This window comes from Coregonus lavaretus (genome assembly GCF_964263955.1).
Source record: "Coregonus lavaretus genome assembly, chromosome: 2".
NCBI lineage: Eukaryota > Metazoa > Chordata > Actinopteri > Salmoniformes > Salmonidae > Coregonus > Coregonus lavaretus.
The window spans coordinates 68,594,843-68,620,771 of NC_139989.1; the positions used below are offsets into that span (position 1 = coordinate 68,594,843).

The window sequence follows — 25,929 nt, forward strand, 5'->3', positions numbered from 1 at the left end:
TGCCAGTGCATGTCAGAGCAAAAAACCAAGCTATGAGGTCGAAGGAATTGTCCGTAGAGCTCTGAGAAAGGATTGTGTCGAGGTACAGATCTGGGGAAGGGTACCTAAAAATGTCTGCAGCCTTGAAGGTCCCCAAGAACACAGCGGCCTCCATCATTCTTAAAAATGGAAGAAGGAACCACCAAGACTCTTCCTAGAGCTGGCCGCCTGGCCAAACTGAGCAATCGGGGGAGAAGGGCCTTGGTCAGGGAGGTGACGTAGAACCTGATGGTCACTCTGACAGAGCGCTAGAGTTCCTCTGTGGAGACAGGAGAACCTTCCAGAAGGACAACCATCTCTGCAGCACTCCAGAAATCAGGCCTTTATGGTAGAGTGGCCAGACAGATGCCACCCCTCAGTAAAAGGCACATGACAGCCCCGCTTGGAGTTTGCCAAAAGGCACCTACAGGACTCTCAGACCATGAGAAACAAGATTCCCTAGTCTGATAAAACCAAGATTGAACTCTTTGGCCTGAATGCCAAGCGTCGTATCTGGAGGAAACCTGTTAACATCGACGGGGCTGTAGTGGAGCGGGTCGACGTTAACAGGTTTCCTCCAGATGCGACGCCACCCCTATGTACAAATTACATTTACATTTACATTTTAGTCATTTAGCAGACGCTCTTATCCAGAGCGACTTACAGTTAGTGATTACATTTTTTTTTTTTTTTATACAGCCCCCCGTGGGAATGGAACCCACAACCCTGGCGTTGCAAACGCCATGCTCTATCAACTGAGCTACATCCCTGCCGGCCATTCCCTCCCCTACCCTAGACGACGCTGGGCCAATTGTGCGCCGCCCATTAGTCTCCCGGTCGCGGCCGGCTGCGACAGAGCCTGGATTCGAACCAGGATCTCTAGTGGCACAGTTAGCAGTGCCTTAGACCACTGCGCCACTCAGGAGTACAATTACCTCGACTAACCTGTACCCCCGCACATTGACTCGGTACCCCCTGTATATAGCCTTGTTGTTATTGTTATGTAACCTTATTGTGTGACTTTTATTTTATTTAATTTTTTTTACTTGTTTATTTAGCTAATCTTTTTAAAACTATTTCTTGAACTGTATTGTTGGTTAAGGGCTTGTAAGTAAGCATTTCATGGTAAGGTCTACTACACCTGTTGTATTAGGCGCATGTGACAAATAAAAATGTATTTGATTTGAAAAGTCTCTGAATGTCCTTGAATGGCCCAGACAGAGCCCGGACTTGAACCCAATCGAACATCTCTGGAGAAACCTGAAAATAGTTGTGCAGCAACGCTCCCCATCCAACCTGGCAGAACTTGAGAGGACCCGCAGAGAATAATGGGAGAAACTCCCCAAATACAGGTGTGCCAAGCTTGTAGCGTCATACCCAAGAAGACTCAAGGCTGTAATCGCTGCCAAAGGGTCTGAAAACGTATGTAAATGTTATATTTCAGGTTTTTCTTTTAAATAAATTAGCAAACATTTCTAAAAACCAGTTTTTTTTAACTTTCTTATTATGGGGTATTCTGTGTAGATTTGAGGGGAAAAAAACAATTTAATCAAATTTAGAATAAGGCTGTAACGTAACAAAATGTGGAAAAAGTCAAGGGGTCTTTCCAAAAGTGTTATTTTATGGAGGTTGTGAATTTTTTTCAAATTAGTTTTTTCCGCTGCCAAGAAGTTTCCTGCGTTTCTTAAATACTTTATTAATTATTTAGTCATGAATTGTGAATAACGATGACTGAGAAAGTTAGAGGGTCAAAAACCATGGTAACCTCTCACCATTACCAATTACAGGGGAGGGTTAGCATGTCTTGGAGGCATGATCTTAGACCACGGTTCCCCAACTGGAGGCCCGCGGGCCGAATTTGGCCCACAGGTGGTTTTATTTGGACCCCCAAGTTTTCTGAGTTTTTTTTTTTATGTTGGACATAAGACTGTAAAAACACAGGAAATGAGCTCCAGGTGATTTTAGTTTAAGAAATCTGTTCAAGTATTCCCACGCATAATAGAGACATACATGATCGTATACAAATGTAAGTAAGATTGGAAATGATTATGCTTTAGTCAAACATATCTGTTTGGGCTTCTTGCAGTCTACAAATTATTTGTAATTATGTTCTGGCCCCCCAACCATCCCCTCAAGAAAATGATCCCTGTCTTACGACCCTCAAACTTTCTCCTTCATCATTATTCACAATTCATTCAGGATTATTAATCATGGTAGCATCCACATTAATATAGAAGTGTTTCAACCTATTCTTATTTACAATAAAAGTGACTCCAAAATGACAATACATTATTTACCATTAATTTCTATTGGGCACCAAATAATCTGAAACAAGTTTGTTACTTTACAATCTTGATGTAGTCATTGAATGCTAGGAATATCAGACCAAATACTAAACTTGACTACTTTATTTATAAGAATCTTTAGGGGTGTCAATTTTGACCCCTACCTTTAAATGCTTTTAAATATTACTTGTTAAATAAAATGTCTTTCTCTGAGCAATTGTAAATAATATAATTTCCCCATTTTCTTGAGCATACAATATAGCTCAGTATTTGAATGATTTATTTTATACAGTATTATTGCTAATCTTTATCAAGGGTGTCAATAATTTCAGACCCCACTGTAGACACAGTAGTTCTATCTTGGATAAATATTCTAATGATTCAAACCATCTCAAATCAACAGGCTTTTGAAGTCTTGTTAGAAGCCCCCGCTAGGCTGTCTTCCCTGTCTGGCTGTACAGCACAGCCACACCTTGACCAACATGAACCACCACCACCACAACTCTTGCAGTATCTCCAGTAAGTGACTACACTTACACTGAGAAATGACAGTCTTAGATTAGATTAAAATGATCTGAAAACACCAAGTCACAAATACCAGAGAAGTATAAGAGTGGTTTTGAAGACACAAGCAAGCCACAGATTCCATCAGACGTGAGATCTCAGCACAGCCTCCTCAAAACATCACATTGACTCACAGAAACAGCATAGATTGAATCATACGTATAGACAGCGTGGCCATCTTCAGTCTTTTGGTAAACTTAGCATGCATCAGCGCAACAAGGATCATCAATGACTGATAAGAACATTCAGCAGCCATTATTGCACAAAAAAGTAAAATCACATGCTTCTATCAATTTGGCCAGGTCACCCTTGTAAAATGTATTTTGACTAGGCTTGGTAGGTATACCAGGGTATTTGGAAATAGCCAAGGGATGGTTTTTCAATACCTACGAAACGATTTCTTTGAATTATTTTTTATACATTTGAATATTTGTAGCTACTTTTTAAGCAAATACCTGCAGTCAACATGTGCAATACGTTCGGAGATAAAGAAGATTGCGTTAAAGAAAATAAAAAGATTGCATAGTTTTTCATTATGAAGCTTACCGGTAGTCCCCAGTCACGTGGTTTGTTTACAAGCACATAATGACGAGAGACCGAAGCCTTGTGAGTCACTCACTGTTCCATACTGTAGTTACAGTATGGAATTCATAACTAAAATGTTTGCCAGCTAGATATCTTATAACTATTAAGTTAACTGTCTAAAATGTTCTAAATGCTCTGCAGTTGTACATTTGGTTTGCTAATTTAGTAGATAGTTAGCTATCTAGCTAAGTGGTTAGCTTCTACCAAAATCAAGCGTAGCTTGTTAACAGCAGAGAATCCCATTCTGGATCAAGAGCCTTTCTGTCTAATATTTGTTTTGTGCATGCAGCAAACTGATTAGCATTTTAGAGTTACTTGTATGAACTGGGATGTCTGTCCTGAAATAGTTTAGGTCAGAGACTGTATAAAATATTTGCAATGTGCTCGTTAGCATTTAGTTAGAATTCTCTATGGGATTTTACATATACTTGTTAGCATTGCTAACCTTCGGATTACAGAGGCTGTGTGGTTAGAAGATAGCGCCCCTTGTGCTCAGTGCCGGTATTAACGAATATCCCGGTATGGCACAAGATCGGTATGAAGGCATGACACCGCCCAAGCCTACTTTTGTACCTCAATGGGAGACCTAAAAAAACAATTAAATAAAAGACTTACTAGCAGCTGTAAAGCCAGTGGCTGACGTAGCCTGCTGCATGGCCTCCCGTCTATAGTCCCGGTCTTTTGGGAAACTGTTGACCGGCGCCAGCTTAGTGGAGGATTCCTTCTGCCTCAGCTCTCTGGGAAACAAACAGAAACAGTCAAGTTAGAGCTCAAGTCTGCATCTCAAATGGCACCCTATTCCCTATATATTGCACTACTTTTGACTAGGGCCCCAAGTTAAGTAAAACACATTGTCACTCAAAGATGAGGAAGATTTGCGCAAAGGTAGGGCCCTATAAAATGTTAACTTTTTTTGCCCGATTCAGTTTTTTCCCAAATTCATTTTCTCCTTTTAGTTTTCAGGTTTCTGTTTTTCCCAGTTTTTCACTCACAAAAAGCAAAAATAAAAAAAAACAGGCAATTCGTTTTTGATCAAAACCAGACAATTCCCCGGGAATTCAACCAAAAAATTTTGTTTAATTTAGGACATCTGTTCACCAAGTACTCTAATAAAAAAAGATGTGATTGTGTTTCATTGTAATGATCAAGGTATGGAATTGTTATTTTTAAATACAATCTATTTTTGGGCTTAGTTGTGGTCAATTTGCAGTGTACAAATTATAATTATGTTCTGGCCCCCCAACCCGCAGCTGAATCTAGTTGCCTACCCCTGCACTAACGCCACAACAATGTTTAAACCACATCAGAAGACCACTGGGGGAAAAATCTAAGAAACTTCTGGTTTTTGGGTGTAGTTACCCTTTAATTCAAGTGTGTACCAGTCAGAGACTGTTGTTTGGTTAGCAATGTTTCTGTAGCACTCATGTGATTGCAAAGTTTGCCAAACAAATGGCCACTGGATTGATGCAAATAATCATGATATCATTCTGTCAGGTAGGCTACTTCGTAGTTAGTCTGACGTTGCCATACCTCAAATCACGTCGTTGTCACGCCTCCTTTAGAGGTCTAGAGAATTTTGTATTGCAAAAACAGTTTGAATGGTCCACTGGGATTTTGAAAAGATGTTACATTTCAAGAACCCTCCACCCACACGCCCGTAGAAGGGGAGCTGTGTGTTATGTGTGTCACTGTTTTCCGTCCGGGTAGTTTCAAGTGCTAGTTTTCAAGTGTGCCGACAGTCTGCGATTTATATTTATTGAAATTGAACGTGGATTACGCTGGTAAAGTCAAACGTCACAACACGTTCTTTACCGCTCTGGTGACAAACACTTTCCTCGTCTCCATTCATCCACGTGGCTGCTGGCTGTGCTACCACCGAAAATATTGTGAAGATTGCCAATTATTTTGTTTTTGTAAGGACCCCAAAAGCAGAGGCAATGGGAGAACCTACTCAAGTAAGTAAATACAGGTTGTTGTTTTTTCATTAAACAATGTATTATTAGCTAGCTATCTTTGTAGGCTAACTCAACTGAGCTGCTAGCTAGCTAACTTTACACACTGTTTAGCTAAGTGAATTAAATGCCATCAGCTAGCTAACTTCTTAAAACAGTCACCAAATGCATAGATAACAGCCATGGAAGAGGGTGAAATTGCAGCTCTGTTCTCAGATATGGAAAGCTGTCAAAGCCTGTTTGCAGATGAAGAGAGAGGTCCCAATGAATGTCCCAACAGACTAAGGGTATATCCTATATGCCATGGGTTACATGTGTAGGCCTACCTACGTTAGCTAATGTTGTATACAAAAATACAACTAAACATCACACAATGTATAAATCGATAACAATTGGAGCAGGCCAACCATGCTGGAGGTCTGCTGGATGTGCAGGGTTCTGTTTCAGCCAAGCAATAACACACCTGATTCAACTTATTAAATCTTATGAGTTGATAATCAAGTGCGCTATTGATGGGCTGGAATTGAAGTCTGCTCACCCTGTAGATCAGGGATCAGTGGAGCAAGGTTGGCCACCGCTGGTCTTAAGTTTTTTTTGTTTACCTGAAACGATGCTTTGGTAATAATAGCCTACTTGTTACTACTCAATTATCTATTGTTATTTAGACTAAGATTCTTTACATACGAGTTAGCTTATTTGTACATTTTGAAGTGATGAAGTGTTGATTCTTTGAAGTGTTTAAACTTGTTTTAATTGTTAAACTATTATTCAAAATGAACTAGTGTCAATGTTGATTAAATCACAATCAAGAGGGGATGGTGTTCTGTCTAATGTGTCGTATTCTCAAATGAACATTTCCTTTTTGTGTAGTTGTATATCTCCAATCTGTTTTATTTGATTGTCACCCTCTCTCAGTATATCAGCTAAGTGAATCCATTTGCAGCTTATCATATGGCATGCATTGCCAATGCAGCCATAGGCCTACAGTATGATGGCATTACTGGCCTTATGGGCATCTCATTTGAAGCAGAGAATAGCTAAACTCACACATTGTTTACATGTTGAGCTATATGTTCTCAATTTAAAATGATACCAGTAGACAATGTTTACGAGGTAAACCATATACCAGATTTTGTACATGCCTTTTAAGTGCGGACATAAAAAATGGTTTCGTGCAAATCCAACCCTTGTCATGTAGGTACAGTATGAAAATAAGGAGACAATTAGGCTACAGGAGATGAACTTTACAGGTTCATTTTATTTTATACATTTTCACACGGTTGCTCCTACAGCACTAATCTGGTGAGCACCTTTGAGCCTTGTGTTGTGAGGCGTCACTGATTTACACCAAGTTCCAAACTCTCTTTAGCGGATTTCTGCCATGGAACTTCCCCAGGCTTCCCGTTTCCTGGTTCGCGGCTACTTTGTAGTCAACATTTAATTGAGAAGGTTTTTTGGAAAACCCTTTCTTCTGTACCAGAACACTTATAATGATTAGCATCAATGCTAACAGCTACACAAAATCTAGAAAGGGAAAGGGGAATACCTAGTCAGTCGGAGGACCATTTAACCCAACCCCTCTGAATCAGAGAGGCGCGGGGGGGGGGGGGGATACCTTAATCATACGCGGGCACCACACACACGCCGTTTCAGAAAGTTCCAGGAAAATACGAAAAACGGATGTATTTTGTTCATGTCTTATGGTTAACTTAATGAATTAATGCATTTTCTAATAAGTTCAATAAATGTAGTTGATTTCCTACTAAGTTCAATAAATATTTGAATATTGTTGAATTCCAGTTTTAAATGTCTGGATTCCATGATTTCGTCCGCGTTCTCCACAATGTGGATTTTATAAAGCCCTACAAAGGGAATTGTAACTTACAAACAATATGGCTGGCTATGTTAAATTTAATGCAATAACAAATCAGGACAAGGGTAGAGCAAAGCAAAGCCATCTTCGTCTCAGTTTTTTGATAAGCAGTGTTTATGAATTCATCAGACATCAGCTTCACAGCTCAAGGACTTAAGAGGCAAGCATTTTAGAAATTAATAGAGAACCAGGCCAGCCAGCGCAGTAAAGCTCAACTAGGCTCAGCAGTGTGAAATCTGTATTATGTTAATGAAAATGGCGTAATGCGTACCTCTCCAGCCACTCTTTGGGTTTCTCCCACTGTGAGACCTCGGTCCTGCAGTTGTAGTAGTACTTCTTCCCAGAGGAACTGATGTGCTCTGACCAGTCATCTTTATCTTCATAAGGCTGTGGAGTAGAGAAGATAACATTTATATAAGAAGGGAGAAAGGAAAAGGTGAGGGAGGGAGATGGGAATATTTTACGCTAAAGGAGGACCTCCCGAGACAGGAATACCACAGGAGGACATCATGGACAACGTCTGCAGAGACACTAGTCTCACAACGGCGGACCTACCAGGTGTCATGAATCACAGAGAGCCATGGCAAGCCATCATTCGGCGCATTGTGCCGCCATAAGCAAGCAAGCAGACAGACATTTACAATGTCATCAGAAAGTATTCATACCCCTTGACTTATTCCACTTTGTTGTGTTACAGCATGAATTCAAAAATGATTCAATGCATTTACTTTTCTCACCCATCTACACACAATACCCCATGACAAAGAGAAAACATGTTTTTAGAAGTTTTAGCAAATTTATTGAAATACAGTAATATCTCATTTACATAAGTATTCACACCTGAGTCAATAAAATGTTAGAATCACAGTCGGCAGCAATTACAATTGAGTCTTTCTGGGTAAGTCTAAGAGCTTTGCACACCTGGATTATATCATATTTGCACATTCATTTAAAAATTATTCAAGCTCTGTCAAGTTGGTTGTTGATCATCGCTAGACAGCCATTTAAGTCTTGCCATATATTTTCAAGCCAAAACTGTAACTATGCCACTCAGGAGCATTCAACGTCGTCTTGGTAAGCAGTGTATATTTGGCCTTGTGTTTTAGGTTATTGTCCTGCTGAAAGGTGAATGTCTCCCAGTGTCTGTTGGAAAGCAGACAACCAGATTTTCCTCTAGGATTTTGCCCGTGCTTAGCTCTATTCTGTTTCATTCTATCCCCCCAAAAACTCCCTAGTCCTTGCCGATGACAAGCATACCCATAATATGCAGGCACCACCATGCTTGAAAATATGGAGTGGTACTCATGGATGTTTTGGAATATTATTTATTCTGGCCTCCTTTTTTTCACTCTGTCATTTACAGTGAGGGAAAAAAGTATTTGATCCCCTGCTGATTTTGTACGTTTGCCCACTGACAAAGAAATGATCAGTCTATAATTTTAATGGTAGGTTTATTTGAACAGTGAGAGACAGAACAGAAAAATCCAGAAAAATGCATGTAAAAAATGTTATAAATTGATTTGCATTTTAAATGAGGGAAATAAGTATTTGACCCCCTCTCAATCATAATCAAAGATTTCTGGCTCCCAGGTGTCTTTTATACAAGTAACGAGCTGAGATTAGGAGCACACTCTTAAAGGGAGTGCTCCTAATCTCAGTTTGTTACCTGTATAAAAGACACCTGTCCACAGAAGCAATCAATCAGATTCCAAACTCTCCACCATGGCCAAGACCAAAGAGGTCTCCAAGGATGTCAGGGACAAGATCGTAGACCTACACAAGGCTGGAATGGGCTACAAGACCATAGCCAAGCAGCTTGGTGAGAAGGTGACAACAGTTGGTGCTTTTATTCGCAAATGGAAGAAACACAAAATAACTGTCAATCTCCCTCGGCCTGGGTCTCCATGCAAGATCTCACCTCATGGAGTTGCAATGATCATGAGAACGGTGAGGAATCAGCCCAGAACTACACGGGAGGATCTTGTCAATGATCTCAAGGCAGCTGGGACCATAGTCACCAAGAAAACAATTGGTAACACACTACGCCGTGAAGAACTGAAATCCTGCAGCGCCCGCAAGGACCCCCTGCTAAAGAAAGCACATATACAGGGCCGTCTGAAGTTTGCCAATGAACATCTGAATGATTCAGAGGAGAACTGGGTGAAAGTGTTGTTGTCAGATGAGACCAAATTCGAGCTCTTTGGTATCAACTCAACTCGCCGTGTTTGGAGGAGGAGGAATGCTGCCTATCACCCCAAGAACACCATCCCCTCCGTCAAACATGGAGGTGGAAACATTATGCTTTGGGGGTGTTTTTCTGCTAAGGGGACAGGACAACTTCACCGCATCAAAGGGTCGATGGACGGGGCCATGTACCGTCAAATCTTGGGTGAGAACCTCCTTCCCTCAGCCAAGGCATTGAAAATGGGTCGTGGATGGGTATTCCAGTATGACAATGACCCAAAACCCACGGCAACAAAGGAGTGGCTCAAGAAGAAGCACATTAAGGTCCTGGAGTGGCCTAGCCAGTCTCCAGACCTTAATCCCATAGAAAATCTGTGGAGGGAGCTGAAGGTTCAAGTTGCCAAACGTCAGCCTCGAAACCTTAATGACTTGGAGAAGATCTGCAAAGAGGAGTGAGACAAAATCCCTCCTGAGATGTGGCAAACCTGGTGGCCAACTACAAGAAACGTCTGACCTCTGTGATTGCCAACAAGGGTTTTGCCACCAAGTACTAAGTCATGTTTTGCAGAGGGGTCAAATACTTATTTCCCTCATTAAAATGCAAATCAATTTATAACATTTTTGACATGCATTTTTCTGAATTTTTATGTTGTTATTCTGTCTCTCACTGTTCAAATAAACCTACCATAAAAATTATAGACTGATCATGTCTTTGTCAGTGGGCAAACGTACAAAAATCAGCAGGGGATCAAATACTTTTTTCCCCCTCACTGTATGTTAGTAATGTGGAGTAACTACAATGTTGTTGATCAATCCTCAGTTCTCTTATCACAGCCATTAAACTAACTGTTTTAAAGTCACCATTGGCCTCATGGTGAAATCCCTGAGCGGTTTTGTTCCACTCCGGCGACTGAGTTAGGAAGGACGCCTGTATCTTCGTAGTGCATGGGTGAATTGATACACTTGGAAAACCTCCCTGGTCTTTGTGGTTGAAATTCATTGCTTGACTGAAGGACCTTACAGATAATTGTATGTCTGGGGTACAGAGATTAGGTAGTCATTCAAAAATCATGTTAAACTTGTGACTTAAGCAAATATTTACTCCTGAACTTGTACTCAACAAAAATATAAAATGCAACATGCAACAATGTCAAAGATTTTACTGAGTTACAGTTCATATAAGGAAATCAGTCAATTGAAATAAATTCATTAGGCCCTAATCTATCGATTTCACATGACTGGGAATACAGATATGCATCGGTTGGCCACAGATACCTTAAACGAAAATGGGCCTCAGGATCTCGTCACGGTATCTCTGTGCATTTAAACTGCCATCGATAAAACGCAATTGTGTTCATTTTCCCTAGCTTATGCCTGCCCATACCATAACCCCACCACAGGGCACTCTGTTCACACAGTTGAAATCAGCAAACTGCTCACCCACACAACGCCATACACGTGGTCTGCGGTTGTGAGGCTGGTTGGACGTAGTGCCAAATTCTCTAAAACAGGGCTGCCCAACCCTCTTCCTAGAGATCTACTGTCCTGTAGGTTTTCAGTCCAACCCTAATTTAGCATATCTGATTCAGCTAGTTAAGGTCTTGTTGAGCAGCTAATAAGTAGAATCAGGTGTGTTAAATTAGGGTTAGACTGAAAACCCACAGGACAGTAGATCTCCAGGAAGAGGGTTGGGCAGCCCTGCTCTAAAACGACATTGAGGCGGCTTATGGTAGAGAAATGAACACTGAATTCTCTGGCAACAGCTCTGGTGGACATTCCTGCAGTCAGCATGTTTGCAATTGCGCGCTCCCTCAAAATGTGAGACATCTGTTGCATTGTGTTGTGACACAAAACTGCACATTTTAGAGTGGCCTTTTATTGTCCTCAGCACAAGGTGCACCTGTGCAATGATCATGCTGTTTAATAAGCTTCTTGATATGCCACACCTGTCAGGTGGATGGATTATCTTAGCAAAGAAGAAATGCTCACTAACAGGGATGTAAACAAATCTGTGCCCATAATTTGAGCAAAATAAGCTTTTTGTGCATATGGAAAATGTATGGGATCTTTTATTTCAGCTCATGAAAACAACACTTTGACATTATGGGGTATTGTGACAAAATCTCAATGGAATCAATTTTAAATTCAGGCTGTAACAAAACATGGAAAAAGTCAAGAGGTTTGAATACTTTATGAAGGCACTGTAGGGTAGAGAGGGAGGAGGACATTTAGGTAAGAAGGGGGGAGAGAACAGTGGACATGAAGGAGGTGAGGGGGGAGAAGGACATTTTAGGTAAGATGGGAGAGAGAAAAGGGACATTTGGCAAAGGAGGGACATTTAGGTAAGAAGGGAGAAGAGGACGATATACGGGTAAGGAAAGAGCATGAGAGGGGACATTTAGGTAAGGATAGGAGAAGAAACTGATGCATTTTATGCGATTAAGATTTGAGAGTGCGGGGATTAGGTCTGATGCAAGATCTTGCAATGTGAGATGTAAAGGATAGGATGTGTGTGGGTCTATCTGGGCCTGAAGGTTTGGCTCCGATACCAGGGCTGGTTGGGAGATGAGACGGAGGGACGGATGCTGGCTAACTCAACTGACAGCTAGGAAGGCTTCTCAAGCTTTCAAAATATTGGTGTTTCTTGTTGAGGTGGATGCTTCTATGTACAAAACCAATACAAATTCCTAGTAACGTTGGTAGCATGGCAATAATGTTTTCTGATTCGGATCCTGAAAACCACCTGCCCAGGGACTATAGATACAAAGCTGTTGTATTTACAGACCTGTTGATTAATGTTGTGCATAGTACCAGTCAGATAAATACAATAAAGTTAAGTAAAACACATTTAGCTAATCTTTATTTTTGACAAGTGACAAACAGAATTATAACCTACAAAAAAATGATGTTCAATTTCATCCAACAATTAGGGACTAAGGTCTATGGAAAACAATAAAGCAAACTGTTCAGTCTCAGTTTTTGGGTAATCAATGTTTATGAATTCATCCAAGACAGCAGCTTCACAGCTCATCACTGACTGAAGACACCAGCCACTTGACAAACAAACGTAACATATTTTAAATGAAAAGGGAAGTAGGAGCTGAATTAGCCTAGCAGCTGATAGACCTATAAGAAGTATAAGTATGTTTCTCCCTTTAGGTCTTCACTTGATATCGGTGTTACCTTGGTCCTGCTTGCCATCAAATAACTACTTTTTGAGCAGACTAAGGACAATTTATCTATCCGTTTGACATTCCGTACCACTGAAATAGAGTATTTCCTCGTTTACCAAGGCAAATGTAGTGTGACAATTTACCCGACACGTTGTATGAATGGAAAACTAATATTGGTGAAGCCTACTCTTATTTTATTAGTTTCCAATTTATTTAATTGATACGGTAATTTCTTATCAAGATCGGGGCTAAAATATATAATATTTGAAATGTGTAACTAAATCAAGTCAATTGTTAGATTTATATCATCTGTATTTTTTTATCAAATGAAAATGTAGGCTAAAGTTATTTTGCCATTTAAAGATGGAATCTGCATTAGGGGATTAAGGGGCAACCATCCGCCCCAGCACTTTCTTTATTGTACTTTGAGTTGTGGATGAAACGGAGGCGAGTTGCTTAGAGCAGTGGCAAAAAAAATGTCTGTTCTATTGCGCGTGCAAAGATGTGAAGGGGGGGGGGGGGGGGGGACTGTTTGTTGTTTGCAGTAAATTTGTTGTTGTAATATCCCAAACGGACGTGGCAGTTTCAGCATTAAGGTGAAACGTTTTAACGAAATATATAGGCCTACTATATTGTTGTACTCTAATAAGTATTTTCACATTGAGCAGCTTTACAGTTTCTGATGCCCCCGATAGGTCAATATTTCATTGGGGGCGGTAGTAGAGAACCTAGACGCAGCTGTCTGGTATCAAACTCGCTTGAAACGGTAACAACAAGAGATCAACTGATCAGGGCCTGGTTTCCCAAAAGCATTTTAGGGCCATGTTCAACGTTAGAACCTTCGTAGACGCTCAATTTGGTTCTGGGGGGAGGGGGGGAGATGTGAAAATAAACTAACGAGACTAGTCAAGGCTCCACCTCCCTAAAGAAATGTCCCTTCCCCTTCCGAAATTTGAAAGATGCCAACTGTGAAATCGTGATTTGTCCAAATGATCAGTGAGGGAAAAAATCTGCGCACCGGAACAAAGTTCCTCATTAGTCGTCGCATCCCAGTCTGTTGAAAGACGCTACGATACCACCCTGTTAAGTGAGTCTGTCCACGAGAGATTTAGATCCTCCTTTCCAATGATATTCAGGGTGAACCTGATCCAAGATCACCACTCAATAAGAGAACCCACAACCTTGGCGTTGCAAACGCCATGCTCTACCAACTGAGCTACACCGGAATCATATTGCTAAATTACAAATAGTATGACTTTTCAGCATGTGGTCTTCAATGGTTTTCAAATGGCAGACTGTGACAGATCAGGTAAATGTCGAACTGGAATGTAAAATGCGCAGAGAAATTACTGGCCTGGTCGGGCCAGTGACTGACAAGATCCACTGGCCCAACATGTTTTTCCTGGCCCCAGGCCAGCGGACAACCGTTAATGTCGGACCCTGTCTGGGATGCTTGATACATACAAACCCTGGTCTGGTCCAGTGTCTGGCTGTAGAGTCCCACTCGGGGAAACGTCACAATATTCTCTCCTTTCTCCTGAAGTGTGCACTTATACACTCCTCCCCACAAATGTAAAATCATTGGACTGTTGTAGGCATGTGCTAAAGGGAGGTTGCACCTTATTTCTTAAAACCAATCATTTCCTTTCAAATCCATGCAGGGAAGTGGACAAGTGTACACTTCAGAGGAAAGGAGAGATTATTGGGACATATCCCAGTCCACCATGCTTTAACATCAACAACACAGAGAGGTAGTAAGCGTGTACTGTACTTACTGCGTCTGATGTCTTGCTGGGGTTCGAATGTGAATTGGAGCTGCTATGATTGGTGCTGTGGTTGTGTGAACTTTCCTGTGGAGAATAACTGGTCCCTAGAAAGAACAAAAAAGTAGATCGTTTTTATTCAACCAATAGGTAAGTATATCGCTAGATATGGAACAATAAGGTCCTTTCTCATCTGTTCCATTCAGTCTGTGTAATTGAAACTCAAGATAATACATTGTCTCAAGGTAGCCTTACTTTTTTTCTCACTATTTTGGTAAGCTTGGCATACGTCAGCCAGACATCAGCTTAATAAGTATCACTACTGACTGATAAGGGCATCCAACTACAATCAGAAGAAGAAACCAGTGGCTCAATTGGAATGAAAACTGCATTGCAGTATTTAATTTGGGGTAGAAATACTATGCACTCACCTTACAAGTAGACCACTTTCAAAATAACAAGTGTACAGTTTGTAAACAAAGTTACTGATGGTAATGCACAACTGAATCTGGCAATCTATTTCTAGAATAATTTTAACTAGCAGCTGGAACTCAGAGGCATCCCCAAAATCAGATAAGCATCATGGAAAGGTCATGGTTCAACATTTGACATGGCAAATAAAAAAGTTAGAACATTTGTGTTCTACCCCATGTGGGGCTACAAAATGACCAACATGTTTTTTTAGAGGTGAATTGCAATGGTCTTGGAATAATGTAATTCATACCATTTTTATTAACTTTTGAAATGTGAACAAATACTGATTGCCAAGTTGTATTGACATAGAAGGTTTGAAACTAAAGAGGCATAGGTGAAGTAGTTTATAGGCTAACAGGCAGAGGTTGACTGAGAGGCACTCTGCTAATCAAAATTAGTGAAGGTAAAACATTTGTGAAGGTAAAATATTTAAATTACTATGCTACCTCAATATGAAGCTTATCAAAAATACAGCACTGGCTTGCAAATCCAGAAAGCAGTTAGAGGAAAATACAAATATTTCCAATTCACAAACTCAAAAGTTAAACCTTACGTTTAACAGTTTTACTGGAAACCAATGCCAAATAAAAAGTGGCATCACAAGCAGATAGATGAGTGTGTGCTGTATCTCGTACGTTCCCCCCCCCCTTTTAATTCCTTGTGATGCAGATACAATGTTGTGTTAACACTGAGTGGGCCATATTGCCTGTGGCTATAGGCCCAGAGGGAGGAGGAAGGCTGCTGTGAGAGAGAGAGCTCCCTGTCCCATGGGGCAGGTGTGAGTCAGAGGCAGAAGCCTAAGGGAACCAGGGCATCCTAATCCCTATATAGTGCACTACTTTTGACCAGAGACCATAGTGCACTATATAGTGAATAGGGTGCCATTTGGGATGTAGACATGGCATCACCAAACGCAGCAGGTGGAGGAAGTAGCCATGTCACAAATACTCCCATATCTATGGAAACGAAAAGGCAAGCTATAGCCCAGAGGACCTATTTGCTATGGCATATCTGTGCTAACAGCAGTGGACATTTGAGAGTGAGAATAATAGGGGATACTGAAAAGCACTTAACTTAAGAGAGGATAACCCCTAAAGAATGTCAATGGTTGTGTCCAAAATGGCACCCTATTACCTATGTGGGGCACTACTTTTGGCCAGAGCCCTATGGCTCTTAGAGTAGGAGTACTGATTTAGGATAATATTTGCCTTTTAGATAATAATGAATAAGATTAGATGAACAGGGTGGACTTGATCCTAGATCATCTCTCCTGCTTTCACACTCTCTGAATACAAGCCCTGATGTATTTTCGGCTCCATAACAACTGGGCCATCCTGCTGCCATGGGCTCGAGTTACATTTTGCATGTAGCCTCCTATAGCTCATTTTTGTCTCACCTAATGATTGTGCTTGATGGATCACTGCCAAAAACGTTTATTCATTAACTTTTAGCCATTGTTCTCCTAGATTTGTATACTTCTACATTTCTACTTAGGAGCACATCATGTACTCCTTTTTAAAAAATGTCAGCGTAGAGCCCTGAACTATAATAATAAATAAGCAGTATCACGCAGCATTTTGTGGCAGGGCAGGCACTTTGTTGATGTTCAGTTGTTTTTATTATTGGATCTAAAATTATGTATTTTAACATACATTAGTTAAGACGCAGGTCACAAAAATAAAATACAATTAAGCAATATACCCCAATACTTCTTACTAGTAAAACATTTGTTTTTGAAACATTAGAAAGCATGCACAGTTTCTTTTGTGATTTTAGGCTGGTAAAAAATCTGAGTGGCTGGTAGATTTGTTTTAATCTACCTGCCACAGTGGCTGGTGGCCCAAAAAGTTAATTTCCGACCCTGAACATGATCTGTGTGGCAAATGATAAGGGTATCAACAGGTGGCTGAAGAGTACCCCCAGCCAACCCACTTATTTGATCTATTCTAGTACAAGCACAAATGATTCAATTAATCAACTGATCATCAAGCCCTTGATTACGTGACTCAGGTGTGCCATTACTGGAATAGAGCAAATGTTCACTGTCATTGGAGACAAATCGGTGAATAAGGCGATGCATGTTGGGTGTGGACGTACGCTTTATCAAAAGATGTTCCACCAGCCCAAAAGCTAACAATCAAAACAACTAAGACATTATAAAATAATGACATTGGCAACTATTTCTTTGCAAGAAATGTTGTGATAATCAAAATTGAATAGAACATTTGCAGATACTCATGTTAGGAGACCGATTGAAATGGGCAGGATCCTTATTTCAGACCACAGATGCAACTCACAGAAGGATGGTTTAACTTCTGAAATGTGTTTCTTGTATTTCATTCCATTGTTCATTGATAAGTATTCTGTGCAAGACATACCCTTAACTGTACAAAACATTAATCTTTTCAGAATTAGCTAACAGCTATTTTAGACTACTGCGGTCTTTACATTAACATGGCCCAGTCTGAAAAAGGATTCAATTAAGGATTCATTATGTTCCCCTGAAGATGGTGACACTGCATTACAGGTTTGAAAACCTCATGGCTGACCAGAAAACCAGAACATTGAGGCTTAGTTTGTGCATGATAGAGACTATGGGGCAATAAGTAGTTGTCAATGTCTAGTCTACCAACTTTGGCACTGTTTGAATACTCTTAACATGCATCTTTCCTTCCTTGAAGTGATCATTGAGCTGACATTACTAGATTGTTTTTTTGCAAGCTTGACATTGCGTTGCTTTTAACAATTAATGTCATGTCAGATGAGTGATTTCTGGAAGTATTCCAACATTTTAAAAGTATCCTAACAGGGCCCTAGTCCTACACCAAGTTAACTCCTCATCTCGTGCTGTAGGCCTAGGTGCTGTGGCCATCTATTGTTTGTTATATGGCATGATGGAGAACAATATAATGGTTGGCAGGCTATAACACACAGGGCCAATTAGGGGTTGGAACCAGTTCAGGGAACAGAACCGAAAACAGGAATAACTTTTTTTTCATCAAGTAACAGAAACGGAACGAAAGTGATCCATACTGTTCCGGAACAGAACAGTTATTTTAAAAGCATGGAAACTTGCTAAATGACTTAACTTTACGTTCCAGGCATTTTTTTCTAGTCACAAAACGCACACTGTCACTCAAACTTATCCTAGCATCTGCCTGCAAGCTGAAAATCTTTGCCAGTGTGTATGTGTGTGTGTTTAGGCTACCTGCCCCTCCCCCCTCTAACGCATAGGCTACTGTACTGAAGTTAAAAGCATGAAGATAGATTTTTTATTAGCTAGAAAATAATGGATTCACTTTTTTCAATGCTAGTTAAGGATACTACAGGCCTAGTCATCACCTTTCACATTGGATTTATTAACTACAAAAAGTTAAGACGTGTGGACCTAATTCAGATAATGCATGTCATAAGATGCCAAGCCTGCTCCTCAACCCTCTCTCGCCTTCTCCCCACCCTTAAATTTTCAGTCACATCTCATGCCATAGTTTACAAGAATATACTTTTGGTTGCAACCCCTGGTAACAGTATGGAGTGAACGCTAGTTAGCTCCTACCAACAGTGAGATTGCTGGAAAACAAGGGAAAGAATGTATGCATAACTTCAGGGGTCCAATTCAGAAATTCACTGCCATTTCCTAGCACTTGTCAGAATAACGTCTCGCAACATGTAGGCCTAGAGCAAGGTTTCCCAAACTCTGGCCTATAGAGTTACAAGGGGTCTAAGAAGTGAAGTGAGTTTTTCACAGGCTGAGCTTGTATGTCATCAGCATGTTTTACCTAGAATAAATATACTGAACAAAAATATAAATGCAGCAATTTCATTGATTTTACTGAGTTACAGTTCATATGAGGAAATCATTCAATTGAAATAAATGCATTAGGCCCTTATCTATCGATTTCACATGCCTGGGAATAGAGATATGCAGCTGTTGGTTAGATAACCTTTTTTCTTCTTTCTTTTTTATGGGCCCAGGATCTCATCACCGTATTTTTGCGCATTCAAATTTGTATCGATAAAATGCAATTATGCTTGTTGTCCGCAGCTTATGCCTGCCCATACCCCCACCATGGGGCACTCTGTTCACAACAGCAAACCGCTCGGCCACACGACGCCATACACGTGGTCTGTGGTTGTGAGTCTGGATGGACATACTGCCAAATTCAAATTGTGGTCCTCTGTAGCTCAGCTGGTAGAGCACGGCGCTTGTAACGCCATGGTAGTGGGTTCGATCCCCGGGACCATCCATACACAAAAAAATAAAAAATAAAATGTATGCACGCATGACTAAGTCGCCTTGGATAAAAGCGTCTGCTAAATGGCATTTTATTATTATTATTATTATAAATTCTCTAAAATGACGTTGAGGCGGCTAATGGTAGAGAAACTAACATTCAATCCTCTGTCAACAACTCTGGTGGATATTCTTGCAGTTAGCATTCCAATCGCACGCTCCCTCAAAACTTGAGACATCTGTAGCATTACATTTACATTTTAGTCATTTAGCAGACGCTCTTATCCAGAGTGACTTAGAGTAGTGAGTGCATACATTTTCATATTTTGGTTTGTACTGGTCCCCCGTGGGAATCGAAAACCACAACCCTGGCATTGCAAGTACCATGCTCTACCAACTGAGCCACACTGGACACTGTGTTGTGTGACAAAACTGCACATTTTAGAGAGTGCCCTTTTATTGTCCCCAGCACAAGGTGCACATGTAATGATCATGCTGTTTAATCAGCATCTTGATGCCACACCTGTCAGGTGGATGGATTATCTTGGCAAAGGAGAAATGCTCACTAACAGGGATGTAAACAAATTTGTGCACAGAATGAGATAAATAAGCTTTTTGAGCATATGGAACATTTCTGGAATATTTTATTTCAGCTCATGAAACATGGGACCAACACTTTACATGTTGCGTTCATATTTTTGTTCAGTGTATAACGATGAGTCAACTACTGTCATGCATTTAATCATATGTAATTACGCATGCTTCCTTCGGTGTAGTATTTACGGTGGTACGGGCAAGGCCTCAGCGTGCACTGACTTATCAGAGGGGGGCTTAATTCAGGGCCTGAATTCATAAAGTGTCTCAGAGTAGAGTGCTGATCTACAATCAGTTTTGCCTTTTAGATCGTAATGAATTAGTTTACATGGACAGGAGGGACCTGATCCTAGGCCAGTACTCCTACTCGGACACGCTTTATGAATATAGGCCCAGATGTCCCTTGCATATAGTGTATGTGCCACAGATGTTCGGCTAGATATTGATTAAGTATTCTAATCTATAAACTGGTCATACATGTCTGGCTAGGTTAGGTTGGTTATGCCATTCTCATTGTGGGTCAAGACAAACGATGACCGATTTCCAGTCAGGGTAGGGTAGGGGGAAGCCAATTTTGATAGAGTGACCGAAGCCAAGAAATCAGGGCCTGAAATGAACTTTCACTCAGCTCTTCACGTGCGCACAGCCCCAAGCCAGGCAGTGTTGCAGCGCGAGGTGGATAGGCTATAGCAGGATTCGTAGTTCTTTGACTTTGTGCAATTAAGTTACCAACTATGAAACAAAACCACAGAAATACTTTGAATACAGCTACTGCAGCATTTATTTGGCTATAAATGTGATCATACTTGACTATTTGTATTCACAAATGCTTGCGAAATCCTCGCACTGTGGTGCCCTGAACACCCGCCAACATGGCTGGTGAAATAGACGTCTTACCCGCCAATGACAAAATCTACCCGCATTTGTCAGGTGGCAGATGTTAATTTTAGGCCCTGCAAGAAATAGGCAAACACACTACCAATTAAATAATGCACAGCTAGAGTTAACCAGGTACAGAGCAGACCAGAAGTACAGTATAAAATTTAAAAAATAATTTAATATGCCATTTAGCAGACGCTTTTATCCAAAGCGACTTACAGTCATGCGTGCATACATATTTTTTTTGTGTATGGGTGGTCCCGGGGATCGAACCCACTACCTTGGCGTTACAAGCGCCGTGCTCTACCAGTTGAGCTACAGAGGACAACAATGGGAAATGAAGGTTGAACATTATAATGCTGTTATCTCATGACCAAGTCTCCAAAGTTGGTGTGTGAATACTATTCTTAAAGGTTAAAGAGGCTACCTGTGCATTAAAATTCATCCAAAGGGGCTAATAGTTGACTAAACTAGTCAATGTTGATAGTGTGCATTTGCAAATTGTTGGTTATGGACATATTCAGAATTGGGATGAAAAACTCAATGCTAACAGATATCACATGTCAAATCTGTAACAAGGCACAACTGGTAACTATATTCAAAACACTGTTTTAGGTAAGTATATGAGTGTTTCAGTGTACAATGAGCAGGCTGACTAGTGCAGACTGTGGTATGAAGTGCTAGTTCAAGAAGGAGATGCACTTTACAGAGCTGGCTTCTGCCAGCTAGCTACTTTTCATGAATCTGAGAATTGTCTAGTTTCACCACAGCACTCAGAATATTGTCTAGTCTTACCTATCCTAGATAGTGCCACCCGACTACCGTTTGACAATGCAGAAGGTAGAGTAACTTAAGTGTTTAATTCAAGATCAAAATACCAGGGAAAATTAACCTTGTACAGAGCCCAACCTCAGAGAAAACAGGAGAAGGGAGAGGATAAGAATATGATTTAGACAGAGACTTCTGATTGTGTTAGCTGTTCGGTCTTATGATTTACACCTCTGCCATGATTTGTTACCTGTGTTGTCCTGGCTGATATGATTGGCTTGATTTCTTAGCCGTCTTATGGGTATGCGAAGCAGCACATATGAGGCACTGAGCAGTCTTTCACTTCCAATAAGTGTGTTCTTAAACCATTTGAGAAATGTGGCTTGCTATGTGTCCACTAGAATCACAACAATGGTTGCCCAATTAACCACACCAAACTTTAAAGCTACAATATGTAACTTTTTGGGTGACCAGACCAAATTCACATAGAAATGTGAGTTATAGATCTTTAATTCCCATTGAAAGCAAGTCTAAGAAGCGGTAGATCTGTTCTATATGTGCTATTTCTATGCTTCCCCGTCAGAAGTTACATTTTTGTCTTTTACTTTGGTACACCAGCATCAAACAGAGGAATATACAATATTTTTGGTTATGGAAAATATATTTCACAGCGGTTTTGATGGTACAATTATGTTCTACTGCTTGCTTTGTCACAAACTGAAATTAGGCAAACCATTAGAATTTTAGCAACCAGGAAGTGGTGGAGCGTTTCTACATAGCGCATCTTTAAAGATAAATGTAAGGCATGTGACCAAACACTACTTCTCAGTCTCACAACTCCTAGTCAGAGCTGTTGCCTTGTGCTTCAGATCTATAATAGCAACCTAATTTGAGAGAAAGTACTGTTTACACTTACATTTTAGTAATTTAGCAGACAGACACTCTTATACAGAGCGACTTACACATATGCTTGATCTTAGCAACAACGCAATATTTCAGACTAGGCCTACACCATACAGCTTAACATCTATTTGTAAGTCGCTCTGGATAAGAGCGTCTGCTAAATGACGTAAATGTAAATGTAATACTAATGCCAAATACATGTCAGTAGTAAAATTAGCATTGGGAGAAACTAGGTCAGACACTGGTTGTTAGCTACTTTAACTGGTTGTTTTGTTTTAATCTTATATGCATTTCTCACCTCCATCCCTCTCTCTGGCCCGTTGCGCGTGGACTGCCTTTGCCCTGCCATGCCCAGTGCTGTCAATGTGTTTGTTGTCAGGACTGTCAGATCGCCTAAGCATTTTACATGGCGGAGTGGCATCTGCGGTGTCTCGCATCTTGTCATGGCGGTGATCACCACCGGGGTGACTCTTCGACGAGTACTTGAGAGTCTGAAAACACAAATCAAATACATTCTGGAACTGCAATCGATTCAGTTGCATAGCACGAAGGCTTGTTAACCAAAAAAATATGCAGCCAAATAACACGAAGGCCATGAAAATGTGTTTACAATGTCTAGCAAAATCAAAAAAAGTCGTCACTTAATCTTGTAGTTAGCTAGATCAGCTGTGGCTACGTCACAAGCTATTGGCTCCATGGATGGGCATTGGCAATTGATTAGCTAAACCCTGCGCATGTAAGACTAAAACTAAATGTTGGGTTCAACACCACATTTTGAAATCAATAGATTTGTGGTAGACTGCTAATTCAAGTGTTTTTCTGTCTTACAATAACGTTTGCGTTAATGGCGATCGTAGATAGCGAGCGACTAACGTTTTACGTTCATTCTTCATTTGTAAAGAAAACCTAATTTATTATACCATATTGGTAGCTAGCAACATGAACGTTGTTTAGTTAACTAAATGTATGTTTCCTAATTCTGAACTTTGCTCAGTCTCTTATATCGCGCGAGCTGTGACATTACGAATAGGCCGGAATTATAGTTAACTATGGGCTCCAATAAAACTCGCTAGTAAATGTGTTCACAAGGCAAAGTTCGACGTTTAAATGAATCTATACAATCTACCGGTCATAATTGTAATGTTAACAAACATACAGCATTATTTTTTTGTTCAAATTCAAAGGAAATTTGCTACTTTACGATTTTTTTCCGCACCAAGGCCTGTAGTACTCAAGAAGCCTGCACTAGAGTATCCATTTTAATCTTATTTGTTGCTAGCTAACAAGTACCTGGTAGGGCTGTGAATCCCTTCGGTCGTTGCACCTAAAAATAAAGAAGAAACAGGTTGTAAAGATGATAACTCAAACAGCAATACTAAATTTTAAAAAACAGTTCAATAATCTGCAACAGCTGAATAGCTTCCATAAGTTTCTACTTATTTTGATTAAAATAAAAATGGCGGATTGTCAAAACTGAGAAGGAAAATCTGAATAGAAGTAACGTTAGAGCTGTTTACCCATCGCTGAGTCTCGGTTGTTTCCTTGCATACATTACCATCAATGCCGTGTTAGTGGATGTGAAAGATGGACTAAGTTATGTTTTCTTTTTGTTTCAGCAACCCCTTCTATTATTTAATTAGTTCTGAGTATTTCAGTTGCTAATCGGAAGAACGCTCTCGGTCCATCTCCCACTCGCAAACACCAACTAGCTATGCCCCTATCTACCGAAAGGTGAAGCTCAGCCTGCAAGTCCCCCCTCCCACCAGTACATCCGGGATACTGCGGCGCTAAACTCCGCTGCCATCATCCGGTTTGCGATTATTTATTTTTTGACGCTGCAAAGTTGCTCAGATAAACAACAACAAGGATTACTTTAGAACAGTACACTTCAGTGGCATTTTCATGCACCAAAATAGGTCTATTAGCTACCGGCACGTCTGTCAGTCTTTTTCACAAATACACTCTTTCAGAGTAGTTGGTAGGTATCTAGTATTTCGAGTATGTTCTCAAAGCAATCTCCCTGCTTCTATTGTGGACCTCTTGTGCGACCTGCTGGGTATTTGTGGAACTGCATTAACACATATTTTGACCTGTTAAATTGTATGTTGTGTACTGTACTTCTATGTCAAATCTCATTTCCATTTCAATAAGAAACCCAGGTCTGATACAGATGTAGCTCATATGTGACCCCATAAGCCCCATGTCCTCAATTGACTAGCTGACATAGGAGGGAGGAGGCATCATGAGAGAGGTGCACAGTGTCAGGCTCTTAAAGCAACCTGTCTGTTGCTGCCTGCAAAGTAAACCTTCTGAGAAATAAACATATCCTTGTCTGAACAGATTGGTGGAGATATGGTGAATTACATATTGTGAGCATGGTCAGAATGAAGAGAGAGCCGATGGGCCATGGACAAAAGAAGCTATGTGCATCAGCACTTTGGTGCACAATGGATTTCCACTATGGGTCAGGAGGTCCCAGTATGGAGCTCTCTTTGTTGATTAATTTCGGGAACAAGCTGATTGTAGACTCATGCAATGCTTTATTGATTTATTTATTTAATTTAGTAGACCATTTTTTAAATACATACATAAGGGCGCTCCAGCCGGTGACTCCTCCACATACAATTTAAGAAAATCATCAAGGATAATACAATAAAGCTTAAAAGCTTATTTCCATTGTGGTCCTTTTGAAGAGGGAAGGGGGGATGGAGCAATGTTAGGTGACAATTGTAGCGGCAACAAACAATGACAGACAAAGTTGTTGTTTGTTTCATAACATGAGATAATCTGTACAATTCCCTTTCCTAATAAACAACTGTGGACAGGTACATCTCCCTTGTCTCACATACCCTTAATATATAAAACAATCCCTAATATACACAAGATAATCACAATATGATAAACAACAGGCCCCAAAAGGCAGACCATATGCTATCCCGGGCATTACCTTCTCAGCCACGTACTATAATCTTACGACTCACTTTTGCGACATGCTATTATTTAACAATTATTTCAGTGAGAACTTGAAACTACCTCTGGAGGTCATACGTTTCAAATTCTTCAGAAGACTATTCCAAAGAATGGCAGCTGAGAATAAAAATGTTTATTTCCCCATACCACTTTTAAATCTGAAAGGAACAACGTCAGTTTCACTCCTTCTAGTGGAATAGTTATGGTTATCCCCTACCAAGTTAAAGTAGTTGCATAGGTACCTGGGGACCATACTGTGGACAATCTTATGTACAAGACACAATTTAATCTGAGAGACTCTCTCCTCCACTTTGAGCCATCTAAGGCTTTCAAAGTGGGAATGGTCAAGATGCGTAAGTGCTTGAAGTTTATGAATATTGCCTTTTAAGACAATCGTTATGAATTTCACAGGAGTTAAAACAAATTCAACATGATGTTGCATTATTAGCTACACTTTCATGATTGAAACGCCTAAAAGGAGAAGCAATTATAATTGCTTCATACAGCATACAAATAAATAGGCTACTTAGTTTGGTGACGTGTATGTAAATTATCGTGACAAATTTAGTGATAACAGCAAAATAAATCACGATTTACAAGTGTTTATTGAGAACACATGTTTGTGTCATGAATAAATAAAGATTGTATTGTGTAGTTGTAGGAACTAATGTTTTGGTCAGTCAGTCAATCAATCAAACTGTATTTATATA

The 25,929-nt window shown here is 40.3% G+C and overlaps 1 protein-coding gene across 1 annotated transcript in view; it reads right to left on the minus strand.

Moving 5' to 3' along the window:
* Positions 1-23,962, minus strand: part of LOC311104914 (WW domain-containing adapter protein with coiled-coil-like) — a 54,806-nt gene extending 30,844 nt beyond the window's left edge. The window contains exons 1-6 of the mRNA XM_084146890.1: positions 23,767-23,962; positions 23,540-23,573; positions 22,548-22,740; positions 14,410-14,504; positions 7,549-7,664; positions 4,068-4,189 (exon numbers count right to left, since the gene is read on the minus strand). Of these exons, the coding sequence (XP_084003016.1) occupies positions 4,068-4,189; positions 7,549-7,664; positions 14,410-14,504; positions 22,548-22,740; positions 23,540-23,573; positions 23,767-23,807 (601 nt within the window). The 5' untranslated portion in view covers positions 23,808-23,962. The remainder of the gene's footprint in view (positions 1-4,067; positions 4,190-7,548; positions 7,665-14,409; positions 14,505-22,547; positions 22,741-23,539; positions 23,574-23,766) is intronic.
* Positions 23,963-25,929: the final 1,967 nt, after the last annotated feature.